General features: G+C 33.7%; 1 protein-coding gene across 11 annotated transcripts in view; it reads right to left on the minus strand.

The window, feature by feature from the left end:
* LOC102599408 (protein disulfide-isomerase SCO2-like) overlaps positions 1-10,816 on the minus strand; it is a 19,539-nt gene extending 8,723 nt beyond the window's left edge. For 5 of the 11 annotated variants that reach the window (XR_368036.2, XR_001474576.1, XM_015312978.1 and 2 more), the window contains exons 1-2: positions 10,360-10,816; positions 8,594-8,720 (exon numbers count right to left, since the gene is read on the minus strand). Coding sequence is in view for 4 of the 11 variants with exons in the window: in XM_015312978.1 (XP_015168464.1) it covers positions 8,594-8,720; positions 10,360-10,755 (523 nt within the window). In the remaining 7 variants the exon portion in view is untranslated. Of the gene's footprint in view, positions 1-4,023; positions 4,125-4,206; positions 4,413-5,728; positions 5,842-8,593; positions 8,721-8,788; positions 8,855-8,945; positions 9,190-10,359 lie in introns of those variants that run through there. The other 6 variants (XR_001474580.1, XR_368035.2, XR_001474578.1 and 3 more) reach the window with 6 other exon arrangements.
* Positions 10,817-15,512: the final 4,696 nt, after the last annotated feature.

Genomic DNA, 15,512 nt, shown 5'->3' on the forward strand with positions numbered 1-15,512 from the left:
CAAATGTCATGTATTCAAAGAAATTAATCGATATTTGGACAGGTTATGATCCTGACCTCCTTTCCTTTATTGATATCGTAAACGAGTACAACAGTAAGTTTGGATATTTAGGTGTTCAACAACTTATTGTTACCGTTCCATCTGGTAACTATTACGAGATAGATGGTGATAATGGTATAAGGCAGTTATTGTACTTAGTGTCTGAAGAATTTAAGGTCCTTAACATATATGTTGTAGATGAAGGCGAGGAATTAATAGAAGTTCATAATATTTCTCAACATTCTGAGTCATATGTTGCAACAACTGAAGTTGGAACTGACGGTGAGAGTGATAATGAGAGTGATGATAATCATGTCGAGGTAGAGTATGATTCTGATGACTTGAATAAGATTGCCTTTCAAAAAAATAGGATCATTGATGAAACGTTGCTAGATTACAAGGAGTTATGCATAGGTATGAGCTTCAAGGATATGCCCGAAGCTAGATTATACATTAACTTGTATGCTCTTGTAAACAAAAGAAACTTGAAGCAGTTGAAAAGTGATCCATCAAGGTTGAGGTATGAGTGTGTTGCAGGATGTCGTTTTTCATTACATATTTCTGGAGATAAAGACATGCCGGGGGTTAGAATAAAAACCTTGAAAAATACGCATGATTGTAACGAAGCATTTGACAATGGAAGGGTTGATCATCTTACAATAGCGTATTATTTCAAGTCTAAATTGCAAAATGACCCAAAGTACAGGATCAAGGATATGAGGGATGATTTAGAAAAAAGATTTGATGTCAATGTTAGTCATGGTAAGTGCAAGCGAGCTAAGCGATTGATTTTGGAAAAACTTGAAGGAAGCTTTACAGATGATTATAATAGACTTGAGGCTTATGCAAATGAGCTAAGGTCTAGTAATCCAGGAAGTGATGTGATTATAAATATATCGAAGGATGCACTTGCCAATGGAAAACGAAGATTCTTGAGGATGTTCATTTGCTTTCACGCACTTAAAATGGGTTTTAAGGATGGGTTAAGACCCTTTATTGGCTTAGATGGAACCTTTTTAAAAGGGAAAGCCAAGGGCCAATTGTTAACTGCTGTTGGTCAAGATTGTCAGTCCCATAGTTACCTTATTGCTTGGGCAGTTGTTGACAAAGAAACAAAAAGAACATGGAACTGGTTTTTAGGCCATCTTAAAAGGTCATTAGATCTCAAGGAGGTGGGTGAAGGAATAACCTTCATTTCAGACATGCAGAAGGTAACATATCTGAATTATTTTTTTCCAGCTAATTCTTTTTTACATTAACTTTTAAGTTCATTTCTAAAGCTTCAATCGCTGTCCAGTTCTTTCATTTTACTTCTGTCCAAAACTAAAAATTGAAGAATTGTCCAGTTCTTAAATTAAAATTCTGGTCAGAAGTAAAATGAAAGCACTAGACAGGTCTTTCATTCCAGTTCTGGACATTACTAAAATGAAAAATTAGAAATTCATTATTTTTGTTAATTTTATTATACAGGGATTACTTCTAGCAATGAAAGATGTGTTTCCTGAATCACATGACAGATTTTGTGCGAAACATGTTGAAGCAAACTGGTGCAAAACATGGAGGTCAGAGGAACTGCAGAAGGTATTTTGGTGGTGTTCATGGACCACATATGAGGAAGATTTCAAAGACAAACTCAATATGATTGGTTCTTTAGATAAAACAGCAGCTGAAGATTTACTGAAATATCCTCCCAATGCGTGGTGTAGAGCCTATTTTGACACCGTGTGCAAGAACTATGAAGTGGTGAACAATTTCACAGAATCGGTGAATAAATGGATTCTAGAAGCTAGAGGCAAACCAATCATCAAAATGCTTGAAGAAATAAGAACTAAAATCATGAACCAATTGAGAAAAAGGGAGGATGAAATGAGATTTTGGGCTACTGGGTTTAGCCCAAAGAGTATGCAATTGTTCAATGAGTACATGAAAATTTCTCAAAAATGTAAGGTTAATTTCAATGGTGATTATGGATATGAGATCACAGAAGGTTGTGATAGGCATACTGTAAATATGATTTTGAAGAGATGCACATGTAGACAATGGGATCTAAATGGAATTCCATGCCCACATGCAATTTCTGCAATGTTGTACAACAAGCTGGACCCTTTGAGTGAAATGAGTTGGTGGTATAGCAAAGAGGCATTCCTGCTTACCTATAGGCACAAATTGCAACCTGTTAGAAGTGAAATTTTTGGAAGTGGATCCACATCAAGCAATGGAACCACCTGACCTAGTGAAGATGGTCGGCAGACCCAAAACTAAACGGTCAGAAAAAAAGTGACGAGGCAATTAAGAGGCAAGGCGAGTGGGCAAGTTCAAGAAAGGGAAGAGTTATGACATGTAACAATTGCGGAGAGCCAAACCACAACAGTAAAGGATGTAAAAAGGTAAAATTGTCTTATATTGGCTAGATAATTTATATGAATGTAGTATTTTGACATTGGAACATATAAGTTGTGATCCTTTAGATTTAGAAGTCTATTTTTGTGATCCTTTAGATTTAGAAGTCTATTTTTGTGATCCTTTAGATTTAGAAGTCTATTTTTGTGATCCTTTAGATTTAGAAGTCTATTTTTGTGATCCTTTAGATTTAGAAGTCTATTTTTGTGATCCTTTAGATTTAGAAGTCTATTTTTGTGATCCTTTAGATTTAGAAGTCTATTTTTGTGATCCTTTAGATTTAGAAGTCTATTTTTGTGATCCTTTAGATTTAGAAGTCTATTTTTGTGATCCTTTAGATTTAGAAGTCTATTTTTGTGATCCTTTAGATTTAGAAGTCTATTTTTGTGATCCTTTAGATTTAGAAGTCTATTTTTGTGATCCTTTAGATTTAGAAGTCTATTTTTGTGATCCTTTAGATTTAGAAGTCTATTTTTGTGATCCTTTAGATTTAGAAGTCTATTTTTGTGATCCTTTAGATTTAGAAGTCTATTTTTGTGATCCTTTAGATTTAGAAGTCTATTTTTGTGATCCTTTAGATTTAGAAGTCTATTTTTGTGATCCTTTAGATTTAGAAGTCTATTTTTGTGATCCTTTAGATTTAGAAGTCTATTTTTGTGATCCTTTAGATTTAGAAGTCTATTTTTGTGATCCTTTAGATTTAGAAGTCTATTTTTGTGATCCTTTAGATTTAGAAGTCTATTTTTGTGATCCTTTAGATTTAGAAGTCTATTTTTGTGATCCTTTAGATTTAGAAGTCTATTTTTGTGATCCTTTAGATTTAGAAGTCTATTTTTGTGATCCTTTAGATTTAGAAGTCTATTTTTGTGATCCTTTAGATTTAGAAGTCTATTTTTGTGATCCTTTAGATTTAGAAGTCTATTTTTGTGATCCTTTAGATTTAGAAGTCTATTTTGAACTCTAAATTCTAATTGTCTTGATGTTTGCATGTCTTTTATTGCTTTCATGGCCGTGACGGCCTCAGCACTCTTATCAGGCTACAAGTTATGCAAAAGGATCATATGGTGATGAACTGGGAATTGAACCTGCAGCCTTCAACTCCAAAATTGATATGTGACTTATAATTAGACGTTACGATTCTCGGAGTGTAATAAGCTTTCTTGTAATAGCTAGTAAAGTTTCCCATAATCACATTATCATGTATTGTACATTGGACACAAGACACATCTTGCTAGTAATGCTGAAGTTGAACATTCAATATGAATAAATTACACTAATTTTTTTGTGAACTATCATACACAAATCGGTATTTCTTTTGTATTTTCATGCACAAAGATATGTCATATTTACATAAACAATACCAAGCTAACTTGCATAAGCATAATAAGAAGCTAATGGAAGAAGCAAAATGCATAGCAGATGAAACTAAATACCTCACCAAAAAACAGAATACAAAATCACAAAAACCAACACCAAACTACTGGAGTTAGAGACAGAAAAAACCAACTAATGTACACAAAAAAGAACATGATATGTTACTAGGTCTCTATCTCAAGAAGGGAATTGATTGAGGTGTTGCTAAACCTTTGTGCAAGACCTCGGATGACAAGGACGACAATATCACGGAGATGCCGAGTCTGTACCAGCAAATCCACTTCACTCTCACTGTCCACCACAATTCTTAACTGCATCAAAATTCAAACTTCTCACTCTCGCTTACTCGGTAACTAAAGATGTAAAACTAAAGCGACAGACAAGAAACCCGACCAATTAGCAGAATCACGACATGAATGACTCCTCTCTGTATCGAAGCCTTCAATCTAAGTTGTCTCTGTATTTTTTCTTTTCGCATGCTAATTGACATGCTTATTTCGACACACAGTTTTGCTTCTCAACGATCTTTTCTCTGGGACTTCTTCTGAGATACTACGAACGACGGGAGAAAACTGAAGACCGTTGTCTCTGTATTATCTCTGTTTTAATGGGTAAAGTGATATGAGAGTGGATATTAGAATCGGGTTAATGGTTGGGTCGAATTTTACTAAATGGGTCAAATATAATACTAAATAGAAAGTAATTTTTTTATTATAATAAATGTATATACACATGGAGCCACGTAGGCGCCACATAGGCTTATAAAAATGGTGTCATGATAAGTTAACTGTACAAGGGCAAAAAGTAGGATGGTAGGGGCAAATATATCAAAAAAAGTATAACGAAGGGTAAATATGACCCTTTTCTAAGGGTACAAGGGAAAATATGACCCTTTTCCGTTGAAAAAATGATCATTGACGTGTTGGTGAATTCTCCAAAAGGAAACTATTTGTTGAATTGATTGATGCGAACGACTCGGCTACTAATTCTATCAAAATATTTTATGGGTTCGGAACACTATTAAGATGATTGAAGCACAAAATGTTGTTACCAAAAATGCAGGTGAAAATGTTAAAGCAGGTAATAAACTTTCTATTTCGTCATCCTCAATGTTCATTTCTATCGATTGATCCATAACTTGAAAAGATTGTTGCATTTAATGATTGTTTTTGTGTGATATTGAAAGAAGTGACAAAAAAACCGTTTCACCTTCCCTCCATTTCTTCATCATCACCAAGATTAGCCACATTCGGTTGAAATAAAGCATGACACTTTGCGTCCTATTTTCATAGACACATTTTTTAATTTCTCCCTCACAATCTACGAAAATTTCACATTTTGAGACATCCTTAGAAGACCCAATAAGATGGTGTTTGTGACGAAAGAGTGTCTGAGTTATTTTATCACAAAACAAACATATAATTGTGGTCCTATTGGTTTCACTTGATTTTTCTTAAATCTTACCAACAATTAAAATGGGTGACCGACTAGGAACTATGAGAAAATATTAAGTGAGACCAATAGGGTCGCAATTATATGTTTGTCTTGTCACAAGATAACTCGAGGTTGAATCTTTCGTCACAAACAATATCTTATTGGGTCTTTTAGGAATGTCGCAAAGTGTACAAAATGTTTGGATATTGTGAGGGAAGAAATTAAAAAATATGTTGATAAAAAAAAGAGCTTAAACGTCAAGGCTATATTTAAACTGAATGTGACTAATCTTGATGAAGATGAAGAAATGAAAGATGAGGTTGTTTATTTGTCATTTCCTTCAAAATCACAGAAACAATTACAAATGTAACAATCTCTTTTAGCTATGGATCATTAGTAGAAAAGGACCTATAGATTGTCAATTCTTGGTAAAAGGAATTTGCAAGATATGGCCAAGAGAGTTTTGACATATAGTTGCAACCTTTTTACAATGGATGTACGAAGCAGGGCTCCCCCTCAGTTGTGCCAATTATATCGCCATTTCTAGAGCATTCATAGAGGTTGTCGGCCAATGTGGTCCAAGAATGAAGACTCCTGTTTTTCATGAAATTAGTGTCAATTATCTAAACAAAGAAGTGGAAGAGACAAAAAAGTTATGGAGGATCAATGGGAAAATGGAACAAGTTCATATGTTCCATTATGTTGGATAAATGGACTACAAGAAATGTAAAAATGATCATTGACGTGTTGGTGAATTCTCCAAAAGGAAACTATTTGTTGAATCCATTGATGTGAGCGACTCGTTTACTGATTCTATCAAAATATTTTATGGGTTCGGAACACTATTAAGATGATTGGAGCAGAAAATGTTGTTACCAATAATGCAGGTGAAAATGTTGAAGCAGGTAATAAACCTTCTATTTCGTCATCCTCAATGTTCATTTCTAGCGATTGATCCATAACTTGAAAAGATTGTTGCATTTAATGATTATTTTTGTGATATTGAAAGAAGTGACAAATCAACTGTTTCATCTTCCTTCCATTTCTTCATCATCACCAAGATTAGCCACATTCGGTTGCAATAAAGCATGACGTTTTAGGTGCTTTTATCATCGACATATTTTTTAATTTATCCCTCACAATCTACGAAAATTTCAGACTTTGAGGCATCCTTAGAAGACCCAATAAGATGGTGTTTGTGACGAAAGAGTGTGTCTGAGTTACTTTATCACAAAAACAAACATATAATTGTGGTCTCATTGGTTTCACTTGATTTTTCTTAAATCTTACCAACTATTAAAATGGGTGACCGACTAGGAACTATGAGAAAATATTAAGTGAGACCAATAGGGTCGCAATTTATATGTTTGTCTCGTGACAAGATAACTCGAGGTTGAATCTTTCGTCACAAACAACATCTAATTGAGTCTTTTAGGAATGTCGCATAGTGTACAAAATGTCCAGAAATTGTGAGGGGAGAAATTAAAAAATATGTTCATGGAAAAAAAGAGCTAAAACGTCAAGGCTATATTTAAACTGAATGTGACTAATCGTGATAAAGATTTAGAAATGAAAGATGAGGTTGTTTATTGTCATTTCCTTCAAAATCACAAAAACAATTACAAATGCAAGTCTCTTTAAGTTACGAATCATTAGTAGAAAAGGTCCTATAGATGGTCACTTCTTGGTAAAAAGAATTTGCAAGATATGGCCAAGAGAGTTTTGACGGAACGTATAGTTGCGACCTTTTTACAATGGATGTACGAAGTAGGGCTCCCACTCAATTATGCCAATTATTCCAACAATTTTAGAGAATTCATTGAGGTCATAGGCCAATGTGGTCCAGAAATGAAGCCTCCCTCTTATCATGAAGTTAGTGTCAGTTGTTCTACTTTAACAATTGAATGGTGGAGGCTTTGTGGTTTAGAAACTCCAGAGTTACAAGAGATTGCCATTAAATTATGTCTAACTTGTAGCTTATCTGGGCGTGAGAAATTGGAGCATATTTAAGTATGTAAGAACTACGAGCAAAATTTAGTATATTGAGGTAACAATATTATATCACAATTGTCTTAATTCCTACTAATTACTTTGTCTCAAAAAAAAAAATTCCTACTAATTACTTGCTATATTTGTTTCTAGATTCATTCCAAGAAGAAGAATCGACTAACACTAAAGCTCCACATGACATGGTGTTCATAAAATATAATAGAACATAGAGCATCGGGGACAACACTTGCAATGAAATTGGTCCAATTAGCTTGGACAATACTGATGATGTCATTGAATGGCTAACTAGAGTTGAGAATGTTGAAGTCTTGAAGATGAAGCAATTTTGAGAAAGATTCTAATTTCACTTGGGGTATTGTTGCTGGGGCAAGAGTTGAGGAGAACTGTTATGGTTTGAGAGAAAACACTTCAAGTTTACATAAGAGGGGAAAAGAGATAGCTACTTCAAGCCGTGTTGATGAAGTTGAAGATGATGAACAATACAATGATAAAAGAGAAATATAAGATTTTGTCAATCTTGTAAAAGTAGAGTAGAGTTCAGAAGAACAAGAAATAGATGTTGAAAGATTATTAAATTTGATTTGTTTGTCCAATGATCTATGGAGGATTTTTCGATATCTATCTTCTAGCTTTTAATAAGAACTTCTGCTTATATATATTGTCTCTATTTATTTTGGTTGTTTTTCTTTAGAAATTGTGTTTCACGCTTTAACCAAAGCAGTGCATTGTCGCTTTTTTCCGCTTCACGCTTCCCTGAACACTAATTTATAATGAGTATATAATTATAAATACACTCAAAAAGATGAAATTTTATCAAATACAATTGTGATGATAAATTTCGATTGAATGTCTATTGTAGAATTTTTTGTTTGACCTCTCATGTTAGTTTTAGTTACAAAATTGTAGGTTTATTACACTATTTTTATGGTTTAGCTAAATATTGTGTAGTTTGACTAAGAAATTTTGGGCACCCATTCATCAATATTTTTTATTGACTTCTTTAAAATTTGAAGACTCTTGAAGAAATTTCTGGCTACACCACTGTAGTCACCCCCAACTTGCTTGGAATTGAGACGTGGTTGTTATTGTATTCAGACACGGTAAGTTAACATCATTTTAATGCATCTGCTTTTATAGACGTGAAATTAATATTTAGGTACTTTTCACAATTTATACTACATAAGAATATAAAGCTTCCTGCATACTACTGTATACAAAGAAGCCTTGAATGACTGAGTATGCATTCCACGCTTTTCAAAGTAAAGAAAAACAGAGAAGGCAAATAATGATCATGAAAATATAATGCACACAGGAAATAAGAGTAAGGTGTTTGTACCGATTCCAAGGCAAGGTATGCATTTACAGATGGTGTCCTTCCCTCGTTTGTTGTAGTAACTTACAAATCCCGTTCCTTGGCAACTCCGACATTTCCCAGTCCACTCATAGACGACTTCCTTGCAATCCTGAAGTAGCAATAATGACCAAAGGGCTTTCATCAAAAAATAAGAATGACCAAAGAAAAATGACAAACCTAGACCAGTGAATATCTTTAGCGTTCTCTTGTAAACATCTTCTTTACGTAGACAAAGATATTACCCTGTGATAACAAATAGCATACTCATTCCTGTCAATATTATTAGTAGTCTAGTGGTGGATAAAATTTGAAACAGATTAGGCTGTATACTGACCAATCATGGTCAATAACTCTATAAATAACTTTGTGCCACAAGATACCAGACAAAGTGCTGATCTTTTTCTTTTTCTTGTTTTGGTAACCAAGAAATCCCCGAGGGTCATTGGCAAACGGTTTGAAACTTGATGATTGGCCCGCCCCTTTATCATTGTCCACTTAAATACCAAGCTTTTGTCTATGTTTATGACGTGTGCCTAACCCACACATCACATGCTAGTGAGGGGTGTGCATTCGATTTTTCGGTTCGGTTTTGTGTTATTCGGTTTGGGTTTTTCGGTTTTCGGTTTGAAAAAGTATAACCCAATCCGAACCAAAAAAAAATTGGTTCGGTTCGGTTTTTCTCTTTTCGGTTTGGTTTTTTTCGGTTTGGCTATTCGGTTATAACTTATTTCATAACTAATTAATAACATAATCAAAGTTATATTTGCATGCTTAAAAAATAAAAATTTCATATAAGGAAAAGTACTAATTCTAGTTCTGCTAATTTTTTTGTCATGAAAGTGCAAGTAATATGTGATATTGATATTTATAGTTATAATGTAAAACCTAATGCCTAAAATTTAGTGAAATAGGATGGCAGTAATTTGATATGGGCCTAAATATTACAACAATACTGAATTATTAGTACCCTACGGCCTACATAGTAAACCTAAATATTATATGTGTAATTATTAATCTATTTATATATATATATATAATTCGGTTTTTTTCGGTTTTTCGGTTTTCATTTTTCTAAATCCGAAACCAAACCAAAAAACCAAACAAAGTAATTTATAAATCCAAAACCAAACCACAAATCCAAAAAACCAATCCAAATTATAATTCGGTTTGATTTGGTTTGGTTTTTCGGTTTAATCCAAATAGTGCACACCCCTACATGCTACGCTCTTACCACTCGACCAAAAGCCTTGGGGACTGGGGTTGAGACAAAATGTTGAACTGCACTGCAATATAAGCCTCAAAAGGTAGTTCTTTTGTTCTACAGAAGATGTTTTCCTTTAGTCCCTACACAAGCATTAATGTTCCAAAAAGTCCATTTTATACATAAAAGAACTTAAATTACAAAACCGAAAGTTAGTTCAGAACTCAATAGTCTGAGTTCAGAACTCAATAGTCTGAACTAGAACAACCAGATAAACCATACTGTTATTGGGTAATCTAACTGTGCACTTCACTCAAATTGACAACTAATCAATACGCTGCAATGTCAAACTAGTTTGGGTCTAATATTTATCATAGTTCACTATTTTTAGTTTCACCCAAAGGCGCAGCCTGCTAACTTGAATGGATCATGGAAGACCAGGTTCAAATTAATCTCAGCATAAAAAAAAGGGAAAAAAACCGGGTGATTTCTTCTCATTAGACTAAAATAAGGCAAATAAATATAAAGTACAAAGCAAAATGAAGACCTGTATTTGGGGATCACAGTGAAGGCGACGGTCAATTTCGTCGGGCGAAACAGGAGAAATGTCAGGATAAGTCATGGGAAGAGGAAGAGGTTCACTATCATCGGCCAAGTAGCTTTCTCGGTTGCGCGACCAAGGCTTTTCCCAGGCATTAATTTTTGTATTTTTGGTGTTACTCGCCGTTCGCTTCTCCACCGGAGAAGTGCCTAGAGATTTTTTGGAAATTCTGCCGGCGGAAGCGGCATCAGCAGCACCGACGAAGTTGAAAGAGGAAGAGGAGGAGGATGGATCAGAGGCGGCGTTGCAACGAATAGAGATGGTGTTCGAATGAGGAAATGAGAATGTGACAATGGAGAACTTGAGAGGGGTGACAATGGAAGTAGGGTTAATTGGCAGCATTCCAAGGAAAACAAGATATTGCTACTGAAAAAGAAAAGAGGAACAAACATCTAAAGGTTTGTATTGCTCATACTCTAATTGGAAATGGTGTAATTTAAATTAGTATATATTAATTAAATTAAGGAAAAAGGGTTAAAATTACCCCTCAACTTTGTTTTATTGATTTACTTTACCCTAATCATTAAAAACAAGTTATTTTTACCTCTGCCGTCAATAAACTTAACAAAAAATATACCCTCCTTGGACGAAAACCCCCAAATCAATTGAAATTATCCGATTTTAATTGAAATTATCCAATTTCTTTTTTAACCCGAACCAGAACCCAACCCACTAAACTAATCAAATTAACCGATTTCCAATCTTCTTCATCTCAGTGTTCTTGGCTAAGTATGCTAAGAACACTCACAATCTTTATCAAAGCTAACACATAAATCCTATATTGTCTAACAAAATCAATTGAAAAAGTTCGTTGGTTGAATGTATAACAAGTATATTATTTTTGCTGAACAACATCCTGCCTCTCTCTGTTGTGGGGTTCAGCGAAGAACAAGCCACAGAGCAAGTAAATGGAGAAGTTTCAATTTACACGTCATCATTCGATCCAATGAAGAAAACCATTTCTGGGTACCAACCAAATTACTTTTTGATTTGTTATCAGCAGGCTGCCCCTAAATGTGTACCCAATAGTACATCTAATTCTTCTTTACCTGGCTCGTAAATCAATTCAGTGGCCCTCCATGATTCTTGTATGTGCACGTAAGCTTAAGCTACAATGGAGGGGAGGTTTTTCTTTTCTCTATCTTTTTATTTGTTCAAAATGTTTCCAATATATCATCATATTTGATGAGTACCGGTTATTTGATGATTACTGATTTCTTGTATGTAGCAAATCCTGTGATTGAATGATTGCAGTGTTTAGCCTAGGCAACCTTCAACAAATAATTCGGAGATAAATATCAGGTCTTTTCGATTGATTTTGTTAGACAATGTAGAATTTATGTGTTAGCTATGATAAAGATTGCGAGTGTTCTTAGGGTACTTAGCCAAGAACACTGAGATGAAGAAGATTGGAAATCGGTTAATTTGATTAGTTTAGTGGGTTGGGTTCTGGTTCGGGTTAAAAAAGAAATTGGATAATTTCAATTAAAATTGAGTAATTTCAATTGATTTGGGGGTTTCCCTCCAAGGAGGGGTATATTTATTAAGTTTATTAACGACATGGGTAAAAATAACTTGCTTTTAACGGTAAGGGTAAAGTCAACCAATAAAACAAAGTTGAGGGGTAATTTTGACCCTTTTCCCTTAAATTAATAATAAAATAAATTATCCGATTTCTATGAATGTTATATAAAATATGTTTATAAAAGATTAATATTATAAATTTAATGTCATAAATTATGAAAATATTTGATAAAAAGATAACTATCAAGTCTAACTAAAAAATAAATGATTTGCAATATGAAATATCAAGTCAATAATTGAAAATATAACATAAGTTCTAAATTCGAAAAGAAATTTAATGTAATATTCTTATGTCAAATTTCCACATAACGTAAATAAATGTGATTTAAAAGAACATAAAAACGTAAATATATAACCTTATTTAACAAGAATTTTCCTTCAATTTAAAAATTAGAATACAAACACAATTATGCTAATAAAATAAATAAATAAATAAATAAAATAGATAATAGGAGAAATCACATGGAATCACAAGAAGTAAATGCTAAGAATGAGAAGGAAATAAAATATAAATAGTATAAAATAAAAAAGACATTTTTAGAATGATAAAAATAAAAAAGAATTTAAAATAAGTAGAATTTAAGATTGAATTAAATCAGAAAATAAAAATAATAACAACACTTCATAGTCCCTCACTGAGAATTGGAGAGTGTAATTACCCCATACTAATTACCCCTAATTACACCTAATTACATGCTGACCAAATAATTACATGACCAACCAAATGTAATGGCCCAACCCACTAGTGATATTGTCCATTTTGGGCCTACGCCCACACGACTTAAAAACGCATCACTAATTGGTAATGTCTGCTTACATATATACATAACATATCTCCTATGTTTTGTTGATGTAAGAATTCTAATCTTAACATGGGTTGTCACATACACCCCCCTCCATAAACTTAGCGTCCTCGTTGAGGTTTGCCCCACCGTATGGGATTCGCCAAGACTCAACACTGAGATTTAACCTGTCTTATCGAGATTTTCCTAAACTTAATTGAACTCTGGTCCACATCGACAAGGCTAATAGAGGAGTGATTTTGATACCATTTTGTAACGGCCCAACCCACTAATGATATTGTCTACATTATAAGGCTTTCGCATGTATGTATAGTTTTCCTCTCTGTAGTCAGTCATGCCAAGAGTTCGCTTGAGACGAACAATGGTTTTGAGTGTTGGCCATGTCCGGGTATAAGCTCGGGGCGTGACAAACTTGTTATCAGAGTAGAGAGTTCAAGTGTCTTAGGGTGTCTATGAAGTTGTGTCTAGTATAGTTTTGCTTATGGATATGTTGAGCACTACACTTATTATCATAAGGCTACATCGCATTTAGGAGATGTTTCTCATTCTTTCATACTCTAGATTGTGCAATAGAATTGTGTCATAAGAAAGTTATTCAAACTCGTGCATTTCTCGAATCCATTCGACTATCCTTCATACTCAAGTTGGTTGAAATATCAAAGCCCAAATCATTATCGATGATTACTCTCAGATAAACTCTTTAGAAAGTCAAGAGACTGCAGCTAGGCTTGAGAGAAGCCCATCAGTATGCTTAAGTGTATTTATTCGAAAAAATGCACACTTATTCATATAAATCGTGCGTTCGAGCTAAAAACAAAGATATGCTCTCAAATTCTCTTCTCTAAACCTTGTTTCAGGTGAATCCCTTTAAGAGGGAAGTGTGTTTTAAAGAGCTTGGATAGTGTTGTTGCTCGAAAGATAATGTGATTTGCGATATTATGAACCATTAATAGTATAAGTGTCTAAAGTTAGAAGTATATATATTTAGAAGTGTAATAACCTAAGAAATGGAGATAGTTATTGAGTAAAGTGTGGAGTCGTTGTCACATACCTAGTAAGTCATTAATGTGGAGTTTTCCCTTTATATGTAGGCTAAGGAATAATAATTTTATATGGATTTCATGATAGAAGTTAAAGGAATAGTTACTGGTTAGGATGAGTTAGAGTATACTTTAACTAGAAATGAGTTTATGTTGATGTGTCATTGTGTTAGTGAAAATCAAGTATAAGTGTTTAATAGAAGGACAAAGTAGTCATGAGGTGATATATCTAAGCCAAACTTATAACTTCTAAAGGAGAGCCCTATGATATTAATAGTGATATAGAACTAATTAGGCAATGATGTATAGTGAATGAGTAAATAGTACTTAGGTTTTGAAAAGGAATGTGATGAAAATATGTAACTAGGTAGACTGAGAGATAAATATTGACTACTTATCATGAGGTCTTTTCTTAATTTCACCTAGTAATTGTAAGTTAGTATAATATGTGAGCCATTATAATGATATATGTGTTTAGTACTAGACACCAAGCTTGAATTTGAGATGAGTGTCGTGATAAAAAAGATGGTAACATGAGGGTGAAAATGTTAGTTTTGAGATATGGTCTAGTAGGTTTGACATAAAATAGGTAAGGGATTAAGGTGTTACTTTGCAATAAATGTGAGTGGTACAAGCGTGGTATCATGACCCTTATATGAGAGTAATGAAGTCTGACTTAGTTATTAGACTAACGAGAGCATTAAGAGGTGTACCCAAGATTTTATGTAGTCAGACAAAATTCTAATTAAGTTAATGATGTTTCATGTTTGTCTCAATAGTATATTTGATTTGTCAATGTGGAGTAGACTGATCTAAGCATTATTTATTACCCTTAAGAGTATGGTCAAAGGGATCATATATAGCCAACGATAAGCCACTTAAATAATGTTCAAGTTTCCTCATATGAACTTAGAAGGACAGTGTTAGTGGGCTAAGAAAGAGAAATCAGACTATTAATAGTTAGATTAAGCAGCTTTATAGGTCAATGTGGGTAATAATATTATAGAAAGACTTATATAGAAGCGGGAAGAGGTTAAGAGAAACATCTCACAAAGAAGACTAAGAAGGAATCTTAGTTACTATACATGGAGAGTTCAGTAGCCATGCGATTATCATTTCCCGGTATTAGAGTAAAGCGAATATAGACTAGTTTAGAGATGACAAAATAGGTCCATAGCCTTAAAGTGTCAGTTTCAGACCTAAAGGGTAGATGATAAGATGAGGAACCAAGTCAAGTGTTAAACAATCAGAAAGTGATGTGTTCCAGTAGAATTAAAGTGATATGTCAATCCACTCGTACTCTAGCGTATTCCTCAAATATTAGTCATTATAACACCCTGTTAATGTCTTGCATATCAACATTATGTCCATGACCTATAATCATACACTTTAGACAGATTCACATCTATGTTCAATTCTCAGAATAAGAGGTCGAGACTTTAGCCCATTGATCTCAACCTTACTCTATAAAATTATGAATATCAGTCTCATGATATGAATCTATTTATATAAGCACTCATGTCTCATAATATGCTCAGTCTCACGAATTCATGATTTACACTCAATGGCTAATGAAATAATGTTATGTCATGCATATCCTTATATCAGATTTCTTAAATGAATCGTGCTTATGATCTTTCTCCCTAAGCTCATTCAGTGATCATTTTTCAGT

This window comes from Solanum tuberosum, unplaced genomic scaffold (genome assembly GCF_000226075.1).
Source record: "Solanum tuberosum cultivar DM 1-3 516 R44 unplaced genomic scaffold, SolTub_3.0 scf00220, whole genome shotgun sequence".
Taxonomy (NCBI): Eukaryota; Viridiplantae; Streptophyta; class Magnoliopsida; order Solanales; family Solanaceae; genus Solanum; species Solanum tuberosum.